The sequence below is a fragment of the Vanacampus margaritifer genome, chromosome 11 (genome assembly GCF_051991255.1).
Source record: "Vanacampus margaritifer isolate UIUO_Vmar chromosome 11, RoL_Vmar_1.0, whole genome shotgun sequence".
Lineage (NCBI taxonomy): Eukaryota > Metazoa > Chordata > Actinopteri > Syngnathiformes > Syngnathidae > Vanacampus > Vanacampus margaritifer.
This window is the reverse complement of record NC_135442.1, coordinates 19320578-19343210: the sequence shown is the minus strand read 5'-3', so window position 1 is coordinate 19343210 and position 22633 is coordinate 19320578. Positions and strand designations below refer to the sequence as shown.

The 22633-nt window shown below is 40.5% G+C and overlaps 2 protein-coding genes across 4 annotated transcripts; one reads left to right on the top strand and one right to left on the bottom strand.

Annotated features, from left to right (window-relative positions):
• Window positions 1-127: 127 nt before the first annotated feature.
• Window positions 128-15957, bottom strand: sf3b1 (splicing factor 3b, subunit 1). Of its 3 annotated transcripts, XM_077579104.1 has the most exons (24): window positions 15874-15957; window positions 15189-15364; window positions 14952-15053; window positions 14541-14655; window positions 11400-11479; window positions 11105-11320; window positions 10575-11037; window positions 10158-10279; window positions 9805-10002; window positions 9618-9719; window positions 8602-8781; window positions 8436-8522; window positions 7694-7964; window positions 7473-7618; window positions 7092-7238; window positions 6738-6863; window positions 5466-5687; window positions 5219-5401; window positions 5028-5139; window positions 4789-4909; window positions 4572-4703; window positions 2364-2636; window positions 2029-2245; window positions 128-665 (listed from the first exon to the last, which is right to left on the bottom strand). In XM_077579104.1, exons 1-24 carry the CDS (start codon window positions 15899-15901, stop codon window positions 507-509), a joined length of 3978 nt encoding a protein of 1325 aa, XP_077435230.1. In that variant the 5' UTR covers window positions 15902-15957; the 3' UTR covers window positions 128-506. The 3 variants fall into 3 exon arrangements, with proteins under 3 accessions (XP_077435230.1, XP_077435231.1, XP_077435232.1); XM_077579105.1 differs by lacking the exons at window positions 14541-14655; window positions 14952-15053; window positions 15189-15364; window positions 15874-15957 and adding an exon at window positions 11809-14286; XM_077579106.1 differs by lacking the exons at window positions 128-665; window positions 2029-2245; window positions 2364-2636; ... (14 more) ...; window positions 10575-11037; window positions 11105-11320 and having other exon boundaries at window positions 11431-12399.
• On the top strand, window positions 15359-22594 carry LOC144060019 (uncharacterized). The gene is made up of 6 exons (XM_077579107.1): window positions 15359-17071; window positions 17513-17555; window positions 20178-20362; window positions 20613-20820; window positions 21684-21798; window positions 22188-22594. Exons 1-6 carry the CDS (start codon window positions 16896-16898, stop codon window positions 22403-22405), a joined length of 945 nt encoding a protein of 314 aa, XP_077435233.1. The 5' UTR covers window positions 15359-16895; the 3' UTR covers window positions 22406-22594.
• Window positions 22595-22633: the final 39 nt, after the last annotated feature.

Sequence of the window (22633 nt, the reverse complement as noted above, 5' to 3'; positions counted from 1 at the left end):
ACTTGATGGAGTAAAGATGTCCTGATGTCCCATTTGGAAAAAAAATATTTAAAGGTTTTGTGATGGTTTGACAGTGGAACATTTACTTTTTAGTTTTCCTTCATGAACGAATGCTTTTGAGGCGCAATTGAAAACAAGTGTACAGAAACCTTTTATTTGGTTAAATAAAAACAACAATCTAATCATAAGAACAGAGATGTGAAATGAAAACGGGTACGGCGAGGGAACAGACAATCCGAATGTCTATCAATACGTACGAGATATTCAAATATTTAAAACAATTCCAAGGAACAACTGTTTTCACCAAATTTGAACATTAATGGTGAAAAATAAGAGGCGCTGTTTATTGGAGGAGTACGTACAGACTAAATGTCCTTTGCCCAATTTCATCTACTTTAACGATCAGTTTCCACTGCGAGTGTGAGCCTCAAGAACAACAGAGTGGCTGATAAACTTGGGGCAGCAAAAACAAATCAAAACAAAAAAGCAGGGGGGAGAGGGGCTATTTACAAGACATATTCCAGCTCGTAGCGGATGTACATGTTCTTCTCATCGTTGTCCACTTGAGGGAAGTGGGCGATGAGCGCATCCTGGGAGCCGATGTAGATGGAGTTGTAAATCTTCCAGTAGACGTCACGCACCTTCCGTGCTGGGTGGAACAGACCCTGAAAACACACGATAGGTGAGGAGGCTTGATTTTTCTTGTTGGGCAGGATCTAACAATGAGCTGCTCATTAAGAATATGAGGAATCAGATAAACAGTGAATGTTGTTTAGGAGGTGTGGTGGTGAAACACTGTATTAGCTGGGTGCACAATTCATTTTGACCGGATTAGTTAGCAGTAGAAAAAAAAAAAAAGGAAAGGAAAGGAAAGCTTTTCACAGACATCCCACTACAGGTTGATCAAACATTCGTCAGTGTGTGCCTTTCACAAAGTATCCAGAGAAGCAGGATATTGCAGTAATTCTGTGTGAAGTCACGAAGTCGACACAGAACTGAGCCGTCAGATCATGTGTGATGACAGCACTAGCGTGACGGACGTACAAAGTAATTCATATAGCAACAGCTGCTTTCAATTCAACAGCAATGGGAGATGGAGGCCCTGACTGGCTATTATCTGGCTGATTTAATTAGCCAACATCAGCTATTTTTAATAGATTTTAATGCAGATTTTTTTTCTTTGTGACAAAATTACAACATAAGACACTAATAATGACATTCAACACCCCCCCATGCCCCAAAAAACAGCAAAAAAAAAGTGTTTTTCTTTTTGTTAAATTAAACAAATACTGACTGATTAAGTACTGCAAAACAGTCAAATGTGAGCGTAAGGCCCTAAGCATTTAGATCAAAAAATAATTCATTTTATTCAATACGGTTTGTTTTAAATATTAATTGGCCAATTTTTTATTTGAATTTTATTTTGCTAAATGTTAGATTTTTTTTTTTAATGGTTGGGCATGAGAGAAATGACTGCCAGATATATATATAGTCAAGTCAGGTTGCATGCCTTCAGTGTAGTACAACCTTGTGCCACAACATGCCAGGCAACACTGAAGTGTGTCGAAAGAGCGGTAGTTTTATTAATAGCAAGAGGCAGAGAAGATCCGCAGAGTAATACTTGTTACCAGAAATTTGAGAAAACTGACTATTATTTTCTGTGTTGCTGCTCTCTGTGTGTTTAAGTATTTGATTGAAGGATTAGATTCACTGTAAATCTGCGCTATATTAGCCCATCTGTAGCTTTTCGCATCATGTGTTGGTATTAAAATAGCAGATGTCTTAATATAGAATTTAGTGTTTAAATACACAATGTTTAATGTTCTTTGGTTTAATGTATCAGTGTAACAGTAACCTCAACTCAAGCAAGCACACTTTGCGTGATTGAATACATTTAACACACATGGTGGGGGCCAAACAGTTTGTTTTTCTTAATATGGTCTCTCTATATAGCACAGATTTTGTCCTATCACACACACAAGTCTGAAACATATCGCTAGCACTAAACTGTAATGTCAAACCGTTTACCTGTAAGCAGTACTGCAGCATGCGGCAGGGCCCGATGGCGACCCTCAAGCCTTCCAGGGCGCCCATGACAGCTTGGATGACGTGAGGCGACGTCTCGAACACGTTGGGCCACACGTAGTTGAGCAAGTGGTTGAGGGAGTCCTCGCAACCAAAACCGTAAACGCCCAGGGACATGTGCTGGACCACGGCGCTGGCAGTTTGCCTGTGGACCAGATCTCTGCAGGAACACAAGACACATGTGAATCCTTACTAACTGTTCATTTCCAGCTTGCTCCAGGTCACGTTTCCTATCCCCAAAACGCAAATCTTCAATTCTCCACATTAACTCAAGATACCTGTCCATAAGCGCATCCTCCAGGAGAGGCGTGACGGCATAGATGTAGTCCTTGCCCATCTCGCCAATGTACTCGAAGAGGAAGGACAGCGACTTGAGCACGCCGTTCTGCACGTTGAGCTCGGGCACGCGGTACTCGTTCATAAGTGCTGGCAGGACGGTGAAGGGCGAACACGTTTCGGCCACGATGGCGATGGCCACCGTGGTGCAGACGCGGTTCTGACGCTCCTGCACTTTCAAGTTGTTGAGCAAAGTGGCCAAGACGTCGTGTGGGCTGCGAAGTGCGAGGATGGCAACACAATTAGTTAATCCAATCATTTGACATTCAGTATCAGTCAAGCCATAGGAATTAGGGAGCGAATGATGAATGGGCGGATTATGACCTTTCAAACATCGACCAAAAATAATCGGCCAAATGGATGATGTTTGCCGACTGTTTTTACCTTTATGTACTCCAAAATTTTACAGCAGTTTAACACCAGTAACATGGTCTCATTATTTATTACACATAAATCTATACCATAACAATCTGTCTTTAAATATATATGGTGTTGTGTGTGTCTATGTTTATTGGGAGTGCTGTTCATGCTGTACAAGGCTTGGCCACTTGCATTGCGATATACCTAGTAGTTACATATAGGTGTAGAAAAAAATAGCGCTTGAGTTTGGTTGTTTTTTGCAGCGTAGGACAAGCTTATGCCTGTGAGTTTTGCTAAGACGCTTTTGTCTGTGCAACTCCCCGCAGTCTTTGTGTATGAGTATTGAGTACCCGCTGTTTTGCGGGTGCATGGCGTTTTCCATTGTGTATTATCTTTGAGCTAACTAGCTATGTTGGAGAAATAATACCTAACTAAGGTGATTTATATTTGAGTGTACAATGTGTGACTGTCTGTTTTTATACGTTTAGTTTTAAAGTTTACTTCAACTGGAGTGTTCACTATCTGGCAAACTGTACTCCGTGTAGTTAGGAATGGCAGAATATATACAATGAAATTTGTTGATAAGGTCTATGGACCTGTCATTCAAAACAAAGGAAATCTTTTTTCTTTTCTTTTTTAACAAGCAATGTTTAAGTGAGCAGCAATGCAAGTTGTGCAAGGAATTGACCTGGATGTCCCTTTTTTACACACAACCTAAAGCCAAAATAACAAAAATATATATTTTTTAAAACTACAAAAGTAGTACAACATCAATCAAGCAAATTTGTTAATATAGGACACACATTCAACTACTGATAACACAAACACACATATGACAATGATTAATGTCCTTATAAACTCAATAATAATAACTAAATGCATTCTGGGAACCGAAAATTTATCGTATTTTTTTTAACATACATTTACAGTTGACCCCCAATATTCGCGAGGACCAGCCTGCTGGTGGATGTGAGGGGAGTGCAGACAGTAAACGAGTGGATACGGTTGACAGAAGACAGGGAGCGATGACGCAATATGATCGCCAACGTCAGAAGAGACATGGCACTTAGGTAACGTAAGGTAATAAGGACCAGGTCGGCCCGCAAATAGCAAAGATCCACATATAATTAATGCCCATTGAAATGCATTGGGGGGGGGTGCTTAGTGTAATGTGCTAATCAATCGGTCATTTAACAGGTAATCAGCATTTTTTTTTCTGCCCAAAATTGGCATCGGCATATATATAAAAAAAAAAATCCGTATCACTTGGGAGAATAGAATAGATAAAACGGATGGGGAGGTTAACTCTGAATATATGTGTGGTTTAAATATTTGATAATAATTTTCAACTTTCGACCCCAACAAGATTCTGTGTTCATCTGCATGGTCCATTTAACGGTTTAGCTAGCTAATTACTGCAAATACTAATATCACGCATGTGTATTTCATTGCAAATAGTTACTGTGTCATAATAAACCAAATGCCAGCAAACTAAAATCAGATTCAAGATTTTTGAGCAGGCTGACAAGGTATTTTTTGACTTTATATACATTTTTTTTAATTATTTTTTAACATGCAAATAGTTTTGTATTTGTTATTTTTGTTGATTAGAACTTAATATTCAAGAGTCAGGCAAAATTCCACCAACAGTTATGTATTATTCCACCTTTAGTGTCCCCCCAAATATCACAGTTCACCTACCACAACTCTGCTAAATCACATTTTTTTCCCATCATCTAGGGTTTACAGCGTGCGTTTTTATGAGTTTTAACAGCTTGTACAGTACTCACCCAATAGCCTTTGCGATGTAGCCAAATGTGTTGACAGTGGCTCTGCGGATGGCCTTTTTGTGAGCCTTGAGCAGCTCCAGCAACTCAAAACAAATCCTCATCCACTCTCTGGCTGACACATACTCAGCACCCCTGGAATAAATTCACACAACCACCAGATGAGATGCGCCATCATGTCAGGGATCGGGGATTACTTTTAGGGTACAGAAATGCTAACCTGTCGGCTATCCTGCCCACCAGGTCGATGCAATTCTCTTGCACTTTCTCATGTCTGTTCTTCAAGATGGGAGTTAAACGAGGGAGCAGGTCTTTGATGGGGGGCGTCATCTTGTGCATACCTGCAAAGCGCGTGAATACGGTTAAGAGATTTGTGTACATGGATTCAACAAATAAAGGCAAGGGAGATTTTATTTTTTATTTTAAATAGAAGTAACTGTGCTCAACGTGATGACGTACCAATAACATTTACAATGGCCTTCAGTGCTCCCAGGATGCTGCCCAGCACTTCAGGGTATTCTTCTCCTAGGTATTCGTACAGCACCACACCTAAGTGACCCATCAGCTTCTCCTGCAGATGCAGATATAAAACAAACAGCAATTAATTTTGGGGACATCACAAACGTATCTGATGAGGCTGTTCAACATACCTCCTGGCACGTCTTCATGACCACGGCAGTACGCGAAATGAGGTCAGCGGCCTGCTGACGCACTTTGGCCGACTTGTTGTTGAGACGCCACAGCACAGTACCGCAGATCTGAGGCAGGTACGGCTTGACGCGTTTTCCGAGGGCGTTCACCACCGTGCCAAAGCCGTTCAGCATCACGGAATCCTGCCAAGAAAATTAGATTCAGTGAGTAGGTTTGTTTATACGTGCCAGCCACTGTTGTGCTCACCTCTGTGGTCTGCTCCTGGAAAGCGTACAGGATGCCGTCAATCAACTGCTCCTCCAGCTTGTGGTCGATGTCAGCGGCGCCAAGATTACCCATAATCTTCTCGATGGTCTCCATCACCATTTTACGGTACTGCTCTGCCTCGTCTTTCAGGTCATCAACGATGCGGGAAATGATTTCTGCGGCTCCCACCTTATTGGCCAGCTCGACTGTGGTGTCCACCAACTGCATTGAGTGCAAAACTTAGATTAGCTTTATCATTAGACAGCTAATTGAGACACAATGCACCCACACATGTTTGCAGTTTAGCATAGGTACATTTGCATATTTTTTGGTAGCTGCCATCTTGTGGCACCTATATGCAAATACAATTTTATTGAATATTATTTTTTTGGTAGATTTTCACTGTTAGCCGAAAGAAAGCCTGCAGTTAAATTAAGTTAAAAAGCCTGTCTCTGATTTGTTGTATTGCTCCATTAAAGCCTTTTCACACTGCACTTACTGTCAAAGTCAATGTATATGCTGATCTGATCGGCTGGATCTGACGATGTTGTGTGTTTTATGCCAAATCGTTGTTTGTTGTTTATAGTAGTTTTTTGGAGATTTATTTATTTATTTCAATGCATTTCAATTGCTGTCAATCATATGTGGGGCTTCGCTATTCGTTGGCCAGGCCAGCACCTAACTTCCACGAACTGCGAGGGTCGACCGTAGTGTAATATAACTTTGTAAAAATATATATATTGCTCCAATCATTGATCGGTTAATGTTTTTTCCAAACTTGATAGGCTGAAAAATCATGATCATGTGAAGCCTAATTTGGCAATATTTTCTATTTGAGAGCAGCATCAGGGCAATGTCAAAAGATGCATGCACGCATTAGGAAAGGAACTGGTGGAGTAATTAATGTTAGAGTACAATTTTAGAAGATTTATACAGTAAATGACATTGGGAAACGAAGGAAGAAATTATGAATGCGGTCTCTCTTTTTTTCTGCTGCTGCTCATCTCCTCCTCAATATAAGCAAATGCCACAAGGACAAATGCATATTGTCCAGATGCTTTTCGCAAATTCCTGTAACTTCCTTGTAGTCTGCTGCATCAGCAATTCAAAATACGGGGACGTTTGCGCCGGGGCGCTGTCGTCCATGTGCGCTGCACCGCAATAACACCAAATGCAGTGTGAAAAGGTCTTCAGGTTACTCAATCGTAGCCATGCCTTGGTGCAAACTTGCCTTTAATACTACTAGGCTGTTATGTTTACATGAGCACTAACCTGTCTATAGTTGCGTCTGTCCAAAGCCATCCTGTGTTGCCAGAAGTGCTTGAAGAAGGGGGGCAAGATCTCAGTCTTGATGTAGTTGGCCTCCACACCATCAGTGCCGCAGCACTGCTTCACCACCTACAGGAAGAGAGAGAGATGCTGATCAGAAGAGGGAAAACTTGGGAAAGTTTAGCTTGTCCCCAACGGGTTGCAGGGTGAGAACAGAGAGGACACGTGTCGGCTCTGGTGGTTCTCATGTTGGGAGTTCATCTAGCGAACTACTAGCCCTAATTCAACCACACACAGGTAGAACAGGCGAGAATGTGTCGCATGGTAATCGTAAAATTAGTTAGGACTCTTGCTTACCTTTAGCACAATCTTTTTCATCTCCTCATCAGGGGACTGGAACTCTCTGATGAGGATTAGCATCACCTCTCGGGTGTAGTAGTTGGCATACTCAGCGTCCATCAAGGGGATCAGGTAGCCAATAGCTTTGAGGAAGGCAGCCAAACCCTGGCATCAAAAGTAGTAGACAACCATAATTAATTCAAATTTAACTCACTCACCTATAATTGTTATTCAGTGGCGTGTTAACTAGTGGCCATTATTCTAATCTCCACTAATATCAACAGCCCCAAAGAGATGCTCGCAAGCAACAATTCACTCTGAGGCCACATTCAGGCTTCGTGCTGATCTTGTACTTCTATCAAAAATAAAACTGAATATGTAATGTGTCCATTTACTCACCTTTCCTCTGTGCTGTCTGATACCCTTCCAAAGAGGCTTGAGCACCGAGTCAAAGGATTCGATACCATAGGGTGTAGCTGCTTCAGCCAACGCAGCAATGGCCAGGGCGCTGATGGTCCTCACTTTCTGCTGCTCATCCACCAGACCTGCACCACCACAGACAAAGCATTTGTCAGAGAACAACAACATCAACACTAATATTGCTTTTCAATGTCACTGACCATGCTCAATGATCTCAACCAAGCTGCGCAGGTGAGGCAAGATGGCGCAGCCCATGAGGATGGCGATCTGCTGCACGATCTTGATACCCGTGTGCCGGGCCTGCCATGACTTCTTGCTTTTACACACGGCTTTGAGGAAAGGCAGAAGGGAGGGGATACCGAGGGCGGACGCCACCACTGCGAAGGCCCTGGCAGTGGTGTTTCTCACATACTCGTCCATGTTGTCGATGTCAGGACGCATGGTGGAGATCATGGTTGCCAAGCCAGCCGCCTGGAAATACATGGACAGTTATACAATTAGGAAGGATTCAGGATCTCAATCAAAAAGCACCATTGTCACAGACCCTTAACCATAGGTCATTTTTATGTATAAGGCAAAGACGGATAGGGGTCTTCTATCACAGCTCTCATGCACCAATTTAGGAAGACTGGGGATCAGCTCCATCAATCGCAAAGCAATGGTGCTTTTAAAATACCTCTGCAACAGGCTAACCTTCACAAAGTCTGATTTAGGCATGTCAACATGTTGCCATAAGTAGGTAAACATGCATGTGTAGAAAGCTTGATTGTATCCAGCGGGTGCAGAAGTGAGAACAGATGAGACATGAAAGTCAGGTCTGCTAGCTCTCGTGCTGGTGTCAATCTAGCGAACGACTAGCCCTGATCAGACCACTTACAGGTCGAACAGGCGAGAATGGTTCGCAGGAGGCGGGGAAATGTTCAAAAATGTCTTCAACGTTACCTTTGCCAAGTTGGAAATGATCTCTCTGCCTTCTACTCTGGCATAGTAGTCCTCATCAATGAGCAAGGGCTCAATCACCACCAGGATCTTGGCACAAAATGGACAGTTAATCACTTTTGCATTTGAAATTTACTGCGAAAGGTACTTGCGAGGTGGTTGGGTCTACCTTGTGTACGTAAGGTCGAACAAGGTCGTCAAGTTTGTAGAGAATACGGTCGATGACTTTCACAAGCAAGTGACGCTCTTGGTCCTCAAGTGTCGGGGACATGAGGAGTGGTAGGATCTGGTTGAACAAAGGTCCTGCTCCAAACTCACGAGCTTTGTCTGTGATCTGACGCAGGGCCGCCTGAAAGAAAGGGAGACGGGACCAAACGACTGTTTGTGTCAGGAGATGACAGCATACTTTCTTAACAGACGACAAGAATATTATCTTCTGCTCCCAGCAGAACATGATAGTCTGCACACTGGGAATTCCACTGAAAGCAGCAGATGGATTTAGCAAGAATCATTTACAACTGAGAACTGCAATCATTTCCTTGAGATTCAAGAGGTCAAAGTGAGAGGAAACAAGAGGACCAGGCAGCATTTGTAATAAGCCATCATTTGGAGTTCAAAAGGAGTCTACTGTTTTCCTGTAGAATAAAACTTTGCATTTTGGTGAAAAACTTACACATTAGTATTTTTATACATTTCTGTAATGCCCTAAGATACCCCAAGATAGTGCCAAACCCCTGGCTAGTAGCGGAAAGTAGCAATTTTGTGAATGAAGTATGCTGAAGTGATACATCAATTCTTGACCATTTATAAAATATTTTTATGTTGGGAAGGAGCTTGGAATGTTAGTGGAATATGCTAGAGGGGTTATTGCAGCATGTGTGTGCTTTGCTCTTTTCGGTATCTGTCAACGAAATCAAATCATCTATAGGGAAAATTAGTTTCAAGGCTAATGTAAGACGAATTTAAAACTCTTCAAGTATTTAAGTGTTTTGGGATAATCATTTTTAGCATATTTAAGGTTGAAACAATAAGTACAGGCAATTATGTGTTGCTTTAAAAGTTTCTCATTTTGAACTTGCATCACAGAATGGTTTGTTATCGACTTAAGAGGTTACTGTACAATAAAAGCACTTTTAAATTGTACATTTCTATAGTTTGGTAGGGATGAAAGGGACCGGTACCAACCTTCCTCATGGGTGGAGTTCCATTTTTAATCTTCAACAGCAACTTCATTATTTTTCTTTCTTTCTGTTCTTCTGGGCTCAATGTGGACTCATCCACCTCAACCTAAAAGACACATTTACAAATGTTGAATTAAAACACAGCCCAGATGGGTAGATTACAATTTATGTGCATGTGACGCAGTTCTCACCAGCAGTTTGTCAAAATACTGGATGTCATCAGGTTTGAGGAAAGGGAGGTTTCCAGAGGGTTGGTCATTCATCTGTTTGGTGGTGCGATCCTCAATTTGCATGTGGAAACCTGTCATGCCACCAATGGGGGTAGGCGTTGCGGAGAGCTTGCGGGCCGGTGTGCGGATGGGCACGTAGCCAGCTGGTGGTGGCAACACCTGCATGGAAGGACAAACAGTCAGCATTAGAAATGTATACTGAGCTCCGGTTCTAAACTGGCCCTGGTGCTAAATTATTAAAGACTGGAGTATCCATAAGGTAAAGCAATACGTTTTTTGTTCAACTAAAATATATAATAGTGTGGTGCACAGACCTTGTATCCTTCAGGAAACATAGCATCAAGCTCGTCGTCTGTGAGAGGCCGGTTTCTCTCGTCTATCTCTCGCTCCCACCTCCATGCCTGCAGTTGCTCTGGAGTCATGCTCATCAGGTGACCTGCAATAACAAGACATGGGTATGAAGTTTAAGACTCAATTCTTCTGCCCAATTGCGATGGAAGCAATATTTTAAATTTAACACCAGACACTGACATCACCAAATCATCTCACTATGGGATACCATGGCGCTAGAGCATACACTGACATGGCAATCTCCCGACTTTGCTGGGTTTTACATATAATGTGCACCTTATTTTATGGCTCTATAGTGACAATGTTGGGGAAATATGTTACACCCAAAAGACTAGTGGAAGACAGTAACAGATTTAGAATGAAATGCTTTTTTTTTTTACCAGGTGTTGGGGTAGCCATGTTCATGGCAGGGGTTCCAATTGGGGTCTTTCCAGGGGTCAGCAGTGGCGTTGAAGAGCCCATCTGACTTGCGGGTGTTTCATCCCAACGAGATTTCCTCTTGCTGGCTCCTGGGGTGGGAGTCTCCCCCACAGACTCATCCCCCCTGTCTGTTCGCGGGGTTTCAGCCCAGCCGCTTCCGTGTCCGGGGGTCTCCCTCTCCGTCTTTGGTGTTTCATCCCAGCGGTTCTTGCGGACGCTACCCGTGGCTCCGCCGTGGCCGGGTGTGGCGTGACCTGGTGTGTCCCTGCCTGGTGTGGCCGCGCCAGCGGGTGTGTGGCTAGGTGTTGGGTCCCACATGCGTGAACTGGGTGTGGCCCCGGGGGTCTCGCTGCCCTTGGGCCGACCGGGGGTTTCGTCCCATCGGCTGTTTGATGGTGTGTGCGCTGGCGTGTGTCCCGGAGTCTTTAAAGCACAAAAGACAATGATAACGTGACTTCCCAATGATCAATTTATGTGTGGCAAAACTCACATCAGCATTGGCGTCAGCCTGGTCCCAGCTGGACATCTTTTTGGGTGTAGAATTTGTAGGAGTTTGATCAGCAGTTTGGTCCCAGCGGCGCTTGCGTTTAGCAGCAGCGGCGGCGGCAGCAGCAGCAGCAGCAGCAGCTTGGCTGGCAGCGGACCCATTGACAGCTTTCAGGTCACCTGACTTGGCCTTCTCTGCGAGCTGCAGACGAATCTCTCTCTGCACACGCAAAGACAAACATTAGCCAAGACAATAACAGCAAAATCACCTCTGCAAATTGTGAATTTTTTTCCCATACCTCTTCCTTAGAAAGGTTCTGCTCTCTCATGACGTCCACGTAAGACCTGACCTGGAGCTTGGGGTCTGGCGTTTTGCCTCCTGCGCGAAAGAGCACCAACAAGAACAAAGGACACACATTAGTGCACGCTCTCGGGACCCATTTATGTTATTCACACCAAACACAAACACAGCCAGCTAACCCTGACTCTTTACAGATTATTTTTAAAAACAGTTAAATCACAGAATATCCTATTGATTTACACTGAAATATACATGTTTACCCTCTCTTACATACACGTAGCATCATGAGAAAAAAACAAGCAGATAACATGGCGAGCAGAGCTTAAGTTTGTGGTGCTTTCATTTAAGTGGATATAGCCATCACTGATGCAGAGGGGGTCCTGGGCTGCGCTCTTCAGAATACGTACACTTTCAGTGCCAAGGGTCCTTCTGCAGTCAGACTTCAACCAGCAGAAAAGCAGCCTAGAAAATTTCTCTTTACCATTAGTAACATTTTGGAAAAGGGTTTGAACTCACACACAACAGTATACCACCTGTTTTTCATTGATTTGTGACACTCAAAAAAAGAAGAAAAAGGAAAATCAAAGTATCTTCTTGGGGGACAAAAAAAAATTCTGAAGTCAATAAAAATGAAGACTTGATTTTGAACTAAAGCTCATCTTAAATTTGCATTAAAAATGAGGTCAACTGTCACAGCCACGTTTGCTTGACTTACTTGAAAACTAAAATTTTATCTTGACTTCCTTTTTGGTAAAAAGGTAGCAAGTGAAATACGAATGAATATCAAGACAAATAGTTTAGCAAGGAGGCAGTAAAAAAAAATTTAAGGGTCTTTTATAGAATCAAAAAAAGCTCCCGCTGGGTTCAATGACCAGGAGCAAGTTGACCCTGACCAAAACTGACAAGTGCACAGTTCTCTCTGTGTCCCCCATAACCTACACAGGATGAGTTGCTGCGCCCTTAACAGAGTGCAGTACAGGACTGGCAAAGCAGTACTGCTGTAGGAGAGAAATTAAGGACAGTTAGTATGGGCCTGTGGTATGGCGGCACACAATTTGCTTTGAGAACATATTTCTATTTTACAGAGCCTTGTAAAATAAAAATATATTTTGACAACAACAACGTTTGTACACAGAGCTCTCTTTGCTCTCTCTACATGCAGGCTTGATAAGCCTCACCCTATTGGTAATGTTGACGCTTTTAAATCAATTCAACTCCTTTAGTCAAACATGTAACCGTGGTTGAAAAGCATTTGATTTTTGCCTGTATATTGGTACTGGGGGTGGGCATAACCAAATACAATACATGTATTTGTAAGTATTGTGATTGTGTGCATTTGAGTCAGAATAGAGTGCACTGTATGGATGCGAATAGAGTGCACTGTATGGATGCAAACAGAGCACTGATTTAATTCAACTAGTCAGTTGTCAAATAAAAGCTATCCCTCAAATTGTCCCGAGGTGAAAAATTGAGAGAGATTTAAGACTAGGGGTGTTAGAAAAAATCGATTCGGCAATATATCGCGATATTTCAGCGCGCAATTCTCGAATCGATTCGATATGCGGCCGAATCGATTTTTAAACATCAATTTTTTTATGGGAATATTCAACAAAACGTCTTACTTGGGGTTAGGATACACACATTAAGCATGGAAGAACGTTATATTAATGGAACATTAAGCCTTAATATTTTTTTTCAGCGCTGTTCAAACATGAAACAGACTGCAAACTGTTTGTTAAATGTGGCTCAGTTATAAGCCTGCATTTTCAGATAAATACATTTTCATACAAATCTTACAGTGTACATGTTTACTGATTAGTATTTTCTAAATTTGAGTTTTAAAAATTTGCAATAATCAATTAATATATTCGTATCGGGATTAATCGGTATCGAATCGTGACACAAAACCAATCGCCAGGTACTAGGAAATTCACACCCCTACTTAAGACTAATAGACACCTCCTGTAAAAAACAAATAGTAAATTCTTAAGCCCATTTTGACTGTTGCACACCAAAACAGCAAGGCATGTAATTGACTCCGAATTAATGTAACAATTGCATGCAAATTGTTAATTATCATGTGTAACAACTGGCCACTCTACAATGCGGTACCTACGTTTGTGATCCTGGGAGCTATGTGGCAGTTCATTCTGCCACAATTATTAACATTTATATATTTTGACATTCTATCTGACAAACGCATATTTGCATTTGAGTAAATAAAGACACTCACAGACACTATGTGTGGAAACGTGATTACAGTGTGTTGAAAAAGACTTCCCTTAGTACCTGAGAATTTTTGGGCCATCAAAAATTAACAATTTTAAAAATGAAATATTAAAAATATGTGTTAATTTCCTTTTAGTTGATCAAGACAAATGTGTCCAATGCCCACCCCTAGTGGCTACATACAGTGAAGTTTCATAATTATGTTTTATAAACGTTGAGAATAACATTGTGCTATGCTGTTCCCGATGACCTAGAATGCCATCAATGGCGGTACAAACTATCCAAATTCAAGTTGGTTTTGGTGCAAAAACAACCATGCCTATTTTCTATAGCGACTGTTAAAACCTACAAGACTGTTCCCTCTTTCTGAACAGCAGCCTATCAGTTACTGTGCCCTTGCACGGCTGAGCACTCATCAGGCATATTATGCTGTTGGCTAAACTTCACATGTCGCTGCACTTTACAAAACGTACAATTTAGCCTGGCAGTCGGACAGGATTGTTAACCCTTCGACTCACACACACAACCCATCTGCTACCCACGTTTGTTAGGCAAATAATACGATTTTGGCAATCCAGCACCTAACCACCTCTCCCACTCAAAAGCATGGTAATCCTATTAGTTGTTTAGGATTTATTTGCGTACCAAGCATCCTAACCTCCCTGCACCCAAAAAACAAACAAACAAACAATTGAGGTAAGATGTCCAAAATGATTGCATTTTAGAAAGACAAAAAGACAACAAGGATTGACCACAGGGAAGGCATAGAGTCTGGGAGGCAAGCAACTGCATTGTGGTCGAAGGGTTGAACATCTACCACACTTGGTGATAAACAGAAAAAACATAAAAAGGCGGGGGGATAATAAAAAGGACCGTGTCAAGACGGGGATGGTAAAAAGGCAACATTTACCGTCTGCAAAAGGGTCGAGGCGCTCCGGCGAGATAATCATCTGCATGCGCCGAGCTTTGTACTCGTCCTCCCGCTCCGCGATCTTCTGTGGACGATGCTCCGCGAACGGATCATACTGCAAAAATAAAATGTAGGCGGCATGACTATTTTTCATATTTGACCAACTAAAACAATTATATGCATTTGCTAATATGATCAAAACCGCTATAACAAAATAATTACTTGAATCATATTCATTTATTAGTAGTCCATAAATATTTGCACAGAAAACACTTCTAGTTCTTTCAGTTTAAATATATTATATTCAATTTAAAAACAGTACTGTAAATTATGACAGTAACTGAGACAGTAACATTTTTCTACCGGTACACCGTTTTACAATGCGTATCTTAGTTATTAGTTATCACATACTTGTTCATCCGACTGAGGAATTGCATTAAGAATGGCCACTGGAGCGTGGTACCCTTGTTTTTTCTGACCCAACAAACTCGTAGCCGTTTCCTCTTCATCATCCTGGAGAAGAAAAAAAACAACAACATAAGTATAAACAGAGAGTGCCAAGACTACAGCTTAAGAACCAACCATGCACCGAACAAGTAAATAGAACAATATTTGTGGATACGAATAATGAGGAGGACAACATCTTACTTCTTCCTGTTCGTTGGCAGCAATGGAAGTGACATAGCCGGCAAAACGGCTGTCACTTCCTCCATAGATTTCCTGGTCATAAAATCCCGTTGAAACAAGGCCGACTCCCTGCTCGTCTCCTTCTTCCACTAGATTGGCCTTCATCCCCTGGATCTCCAGGATCTGGGCCTCAATATCTATACAAAATACAGAAAAATACACAATTTAAAAGTTATGGAGTAAACTATAGAAACATATAGCAGCTGCGCTAAAGTTACATGCGCGTTGTATAAAATCCAAACAACGTGATGCGAGAACTGTCGCACTGCTCCGTTAGCCTCGATGCTAAAGTTAGCATTGACCGCTTCAAACTATCTAAATTATGTTTTGTTTTAAATTACTCGGGCTGGACGCAGAGTTTTGCTCCCCTAATGTCGACGGATTCACAGCGTAAACAACAAACGCTAAATGACGTGGACGGTGTGAGTACTAACGGGCTAGCAGGACAGCAACCAGCGCCATTATCTAAATCTGACCGCGTTGCGTCGTATTACGGCCCGTCGAGTTTCTCGTTTGAAACAAGTAAAACATGTATATTTAAATGCTACAATTGCACGTTTACTCGATACAGAACCTTTGTCGTTAAATAATGTCGTTCGTTATCGGAAACCTCTGCGAATAATTTAGTTTTTGAAAATATTTTTACCGTCGTGTGTTTTGGCGATCTTCGCCATTTTGATGGTGGTGGTTGTTCGCCACTGGAACAGGAAGACAACTAAAGTACAAGGAGAGAAACGTGACACTTCCGTTTATTGCTTAGCACCAAAATAAAACCATTCTTATCGTTCATTAGATCAGTGGTTCTCAACTTTTTGACAGTGATGTACCCCATGGGAAATATTTTTTTCAGCCAAGTACCGCCTAACCTGCGCAAAGCATTTCTTTTAATGGGAAAAAAACGAGTGCTCTGATTGATGTATTAAACTTTGGGACTCGATTTACAGTGCATGGTATCTTTAGAACACGTTGTGGGGAAATGATACTACTTTAAAAAGAAAAAAAAATGAAGAAAGAATGAATTAGAAATAAGGATTTGTCCACAGAAAAATATGTATCAATAAAGTGTCAATAAAGGAACTGTTCTCATAAAGAAATTAACTTAAAGCGGAGGTCAACCCAGAAATTTCTTTACAATATGTTCTATGTTGCTCCACAAGTCTAAACATGGCACTCTGATTAATATTGTATGGAGGTAAATATGGTGCAAAACTAACTTGTAAAAAAAAGTCTAAATTTGTATCTGTAAAAGTCGTGATTTGTACCTGTAAAAAAAAAAAGTGTACCTGTAAAAAAAAAATTGTATCTGTAATAAAAATTTGTACCTGTAAAAAAAATTGTATCTGTAATAAAAATTTGTACCTGTAAAAAAAATGTGTATCTGTAAAAACAAATTTGTACCTGTAAAAGTCATGATTTGTACCTGTACAAAAAAAAAATGTACCTGTACTGAAAGTGTAAATTTGTATCTGTAAAAGTTATGATTTGTACTTGTAGAAATGACAACTTGTAGTCAAAGAAGTCGCCACTAGGTGTCACAAGTGTTTTTTCTGCTGCTTTCCAGTGACGTGAGTTTTGCACCAAATGTACCGCGACGTATGGGGCAAATTGATTTGTACTTGTAGAGCACGGTGATTTGTACTCGTAGAGAAAGGGGCGGGCTCTGGTGCAATGGATGGTTGTTTTGACCAATCAAGTGAGAAGCATTTGAGCGGACTGAAGCGCAAACTCATTGGTTTAGCGAACAACGGTGGCGGGACTCGCGGAAGGATACAAGCAGGACACATCGTCGCCAACAAGATACAATTAAGAAGACTACAGTCTCTTTTGGTTTCTGGTATTACAAGGTAAGTATTATGTTACTTCATCATTCTTTCAAATATTGTTGTTTAAACGCTGGTCATCCAACCTGTTTTTATGATTAGCATCACATATTTCGCTTTCTAGCTAGCTGGCATTTGATTTCATGCTAAAGCAGTCTAGTCGTTATCGTCATTTCTGGCGCAACGGACTTAATTGCATCTCATGCTTTGGAATACAGTACTGTGGCTATATGACAACAATGAACAACTAAACTACTTCATTATATGCCAAGAATGGTGCAGTGCGCTGCTCCCCTGTGTTGGTTAAAATTGTTATTTCTTGTATTAAGTTAGCTGGCTAACAAACGAATTCATGTCGCTGACATATGCGCCATTGACAGGTACTGCAGGGAAGATGCACCGAATCGATGTTATGTATGTACACATTTGACTCCATAGTGCACTTTATCTTGTTTTGCCTTCTAGAAAAATGACCGATCAAAGCAACAGCTCTTCGCTGCAGCAGCAGGTGAGCGGAATATCGCTACTGTCTTGACATTAATGGGTTTTTTTTTAAGTGGGTGGTCGACACATAGTTCACCAGCGCTTCCTTGAGCGTCTCGTAGCTTTAACTCAGCGTCTGAGTTCTTTTCAGGTCTGCTTTGCATACATTATTCAGCACGCACACCATGGGCCTGGTGCGGTTCTTGTCAAAGTAATAGTTATGCAGTAGTCTAAACGCAAAGTTGTGAGCCTGATGTAGTTTAATTTATGGGAGTTACCGGTAGCAAGTTTATATGTATAGCATATATATATATATATATATATATATATATATATATATATATATATATATATATATATATATATGGTTGTTTGTCTCTGTGTGCCCTGCGATTGGCTGGCAACCAGTTCAGGGTGTACCCCGCCTACTGCCCGAAGCCAGCTGGGATAGGCTCCAGCACCCCCCCCCCGTGACCCTTGTGAGGAAAAGCGGTCAAGAAAATGGATGGATGGATGGATGGATATATATATATATATATATATATATATATATATATATGTATATATATATATATATACAGACGCTTCCCACCTTACGAACGAGTTACGTTCCGGACGATCGTTCGTAAGGTGAATTTGTTCGTAAGTTGCTTCAGTGCTATATTTTGTATTATAATTTATGTTTAAAGCCTATATAAGTATATTGAAGGTTTATATAAGTATGTTTAAGGCTTGTACAAGTAACCTGCATTGGTTTGTACTGAAAAAAACTTTTAATAAAATGGAGAGAATACGTACAGTACTGTACTGTACTGTACTGTACTGTACTACGTATGTTAGAGAGAGAGAGCGAGAGACACACACAGTATGTACATGTACGTAATAAGATAAATAAAATGAAGTTTAACTTACTTTTGGAAGATGTACTCGATGCTTAAGGAGATGATGGAGGAGGAGGAAGAGGAGGATTTTATATCATGAGAGATTCTTCGTCGTCGCTGGAATCGGCTTCAAAAGTTATTTCCTGCTTCATGGGGACCGGCGTTTCTTCCTCCTCCTCTTCGACACGTTGCTCAGCCCCCAATGAGCTCTCACAGCGCCAATCGTCGGTATTAGCGGCGGAAAGAAGCACTACGCGCAATACAAAATCTAACTTATAGCATCTCTTTCCGAACATTTTTCGACATACTGTACGCGCAGAAATGTTCGTATGTACCGTTGTTCGTAACTCGAATGTTCGTAAGTAGGGGGGCGTCTGTATATACAATAGTTACATAACAACTAATGGAAGTTTCCATTTTTAATATTAATTGATCAGTTATGATGCCGTACTACTACTACTGTTACACTAAACAGTACAAGCATTTCGAATAACCCAACCAACCTTTAAAAAAAAAAAAAACTGGCCTTTTGTAAATAATTCAGGAAAATGAGACGTCATCCCTTGATTGTGTCATTTGACAAATACCTCAGGCGTAGGTGGTATCACTTTCTTAGATGTGGTAATCATGAGCCAGTGTAATTAAGTAGGGGTGTGAATTGCCTCGTACGTGGCGATTTGATCCGTATCATGAGTCATAGGTCACGATTCTATTCAATACCAATTAATCCTCATACAAATCTATAAATTGTTTATTGCGTGTGTTTGTTTGTTTTTAACTCAAATTTAGAAAATACTCATCAGTAAACTTGTACGTGTACACTGTAAGATTAGTATGAACATTTATTTATTTACTAATACTAAACTTCAGGCTCATAACTGGGAGCCACTGTATTTAACAAACAATTTGTTGAAATCTGTTTGATGTTTGAACAGCATTGAAATAAAATATTAAGGCTTAATGTCCATTAATATAACATTATTCCATGTTTAACGTATGAACCCTAACCCTAAAGTAAGACGTTTGGTTGAATATCTCCATTAAAAAAAATTTGGTTTAAGAATAGATTCGGCCGCATATCAAATTGATTCAAGAATTGTGCTGTGCGCTGTAATTTCGTGATATATTGCTGAATCTTTTTTTTTAACACCCATATAATTAAGTCATTAGTATCAAACACTTCACAAAAAAGAACAGACATACTGCAACAAAATATTTACTGTATATTAAATCTGAAATATGATATACTATCCAGTATGATAAACAATGCAATATTAGTTTAGGATTATTTACAGTCCAGCTGGTTTTCAAACCTCAACATCAAGAAGCTATATGACTTCCTTAGAGGATCTATCGGCGGACCCGTTACTTAAGCTGACCCATGAAATCTTTTCAGTGGTCCATCCTTGTTCCAAGATGTGTCTTTAAAACAATTTACTCCCTCCTTAAAACGGCTGCATAAGAACATCTTTTGAGTTGCTTCCAAAGATTTGAGGGACAACTTGGAGCTCCTAGTTGTATGTTTCAATTAAGACAATCGAGATGAGCCTTTTTGTGTGATTTGTAGTGCTGTAGTTGGTTGTTTCCCCCTCTTTTTTGGGAATGTCTTGTATTTGATCCATTAAACAATTATTTAATTAATGTATCTTTTCATTTTTCAGCTGTTCTTCACATGTGACAACACATCCTTTTAGTCACTCAAAAATCTCATGTTCCAGCTGTCTCTAATTGCTGTATGTAGCCTTCACATATCTCTATATTTTCAGAATACACAAAATGTGGAATCAGCAGTCCGTGTGCTGCGAGACTGCTTAAGTCATCAGCTTGGAAGCACCACAAGTTCTACACCTGTTGCTCAACCTACATCCCAGCGCACTGTTCAACCAGCAGCTATGACGCCTACCAGCAGTGTCATAGCCAGACCAGGCACAGTGCAGCAAGAGATGCAGAGGTAAGTGACCATTACAATGTGATAGCTTGTTTTTGAAAAATGGAAGCCAATATTACATTGGTTAACGATATTACGATTTTAGAATGAGAGTACTCATGTGGTATGTAGCTTTAAAAAACAACAACTTTGTACCATTGAATTAAAAAATGCATTAAATATAATATATTTAGAATATATATTCGTCTTTGAGTCACTGACGGATCCTTGACAATTTAATGTTCACTAATTAAAAACTTTTTGTGCTTCATAGATGTTTCCCAGTGTTTGCTTGTCGAGGTCAGAAGCGCAAAAGACGTTTGGCAAATCCTGTTAATGTTTCTGTCTGTAAGTTGATAGAACTGCAGTTCTGTCTGCTATCAACAAACATAGAAAAAACGCCAAAAGAGGAAACTTTTCTCTTGGAAGCGGGTCTTGGGAGGAGGACCATAAATATGGGTGACAATGCCGATCACGCGGAGGTAAGCCTAAAAGACAATTCTACACTTGAGTCTTGTATTGTTTTTTAATGTTTTGTTTCCTTCTGTATATGTGTGTTTCCATTACCCTCAGATTTGCGCAAAATGCAAGTTGCGCAAAAGCAAACTGTTAATGGAAACACTGTAATTTCAAAAAATGCAAATATCACCCCAAAAAATTTACGCTCCCATTGTTTTTGAGACATATCTAAATACAAGTATTTCGCAAAAGTGTATGAAAAATGAAAATAGTGTTGCACGGGATACTGGTGCCAGTACCGTACCTTGATGTTTTGGTGTCAAAAACGGCTCAGTATAATTTTTTTCTTAGTACCGGTACTTAAAAAAAATAAATACGAGACAGCCCACCAACTCTGTTTTATATCTACCGGTATGTGGAAAACGCCTTAAGTAAGCAACACGCCTCTTTCCGCGTGTGTGCGAGAGGGCGCAGGAAGATAGCTTCACGCACTGAAGCGCTCGCTGGACGTGCACTGCTCGTGGAGAAGCATGAAGCACAAATTAAGCTTATTAAGTGTAGTGCTCGCTGGACGTCCACGTAAGCTATGCAACAGCATTGGCATTGCAGTGGACTTAGGGTGCGTTCAATGAACAGGCACACAGTAGGAAATCACAGTTATGCATAGTAAAAGCTCAGTGAACAATTCCAACCTTGAACAAAGTCTGACGAGAAATCAACAATCACATGTTGTTTCCCTCAGTTACACATTTCATCAGCCTTCACACAATTAACACCCATGTGTGGATTGACCATTTGTATAAATTAGAGAGAAAATTGTAAAATAGAATGAATTGGTTCAATGCCAACTATGGTGCCATAATGGTTGTCTCATTTGCTGTCCTAGGTTGTTTTGGACCTAATCAAATGGCCTGAGGAATCTGGGTTGGACGATGAAGATGGTTACTCCGTTGACTGTAGATGTAGAATAATGGGGTACTTGCGTCAGTTTGTGAGGACAGGTAAATTACATGTTGATATTTGTACACATTTTGTAATGCATTAATGCAGATTTTCAAATGTGGTTGAAAATTAAAAGTTTGTTTTAACCATTTTTTCTTGTTTATGAACACAAGTTGTATTATGAGTATTAAGCATAAGCATACACATATTGCTACAAGGCAGAATTTTAATCAGTTATTTATAGGAACATCTGTGATTTGATTTTCTTAAATGATCATCCTCTAGCAGGGATCACTTTTTTTCCCTGATGTTGCAGAACACCTGTTTTTTTCACCCCCCAAAAAAATACATAAATAAAATAAAAACAATTATAAAAACTGTAATCTAATTGATTATTGTTACTTAATAGCATGCACAACTTAATTTCACTTTTTCTTCTTTTTTTTAGAGTCTCAAGAGAATCTTAAAAGGCTCCTAAAGTTCTGGGTGGGATGGGAGATACCCATGCCAGATATGAAAGTGGAGGTGGTGAGAGCGGAACATCCCACGTCTTCTACATGCTTCCAAAACTTAAAGTTGCCTGGCCACTACAGCCATTACACAGAATTCAGTGACCATTTAAAGAACTGCATAGCCACAACTGATACTGGTTTTGGTTTGGTATAGATCAAAATCTTTATTTCATTACTTTAAATAATGTAGTTCTGATGTTTCGCTGGATAGGTTCTTATTACAGTTCATTGTCCATTTGTACGAAAAGACAATTCAAATAACTATCAACGTTTTAGTGTAGTTTGCAGCACAATCAATGAACCAAATTGTTATGTCAATGTCAATAAAGAGTCTGCTTGCTGATTGAATAGTTTATTTTTAAATATACATTTACTGTAAATG

Excerpts from the sequence above, each read along its gene's own strand:
- sf3b1 (XM_077579104.1), bottom strand. The coding sequence starts at position 15,901 with ATGGCGAAGATCGCCAAAACACACGACG. Across the intron at positions 5,688-6,737 it reads ACAGACGCAACTATAGACAG|TTGGTGGACACCACAGTCGA; the intron begins GTTAGTGCTCAT and ends CACTCAATGCAG. Across the intron at positions 2,637-4,571 it reads TACATCGCAAAGGCTATTGG|CCCACACGACGTCTTGGCCA; the intron begins GTGAGTACTGTA and ends CGCACTTCGCAG.
- LOC144060019 (XM_077579107.1), top strand. The coding sequence starts at position 16,896 with ATGGATGGTTGTTTTGACCAATCAAGTGAGAAGCATTTGAGCGGACTG. Across the intron at positions 17,072-17,512 it reads TTGGTTTCTGGTATTACAAG|AAAAATGACCGATCAAAGCA; the intron begins GTAAGTATTATG and ends TTTGCCTTCTAG. Across the intron at positions 20,363-20,612 it reads GTGCAGCAAGAGATGCAGAG|ATGTTTCCCAGTGTTTGCTT; the intron begins GTAAGTGACCAT and ends TGTGCTTCATAG.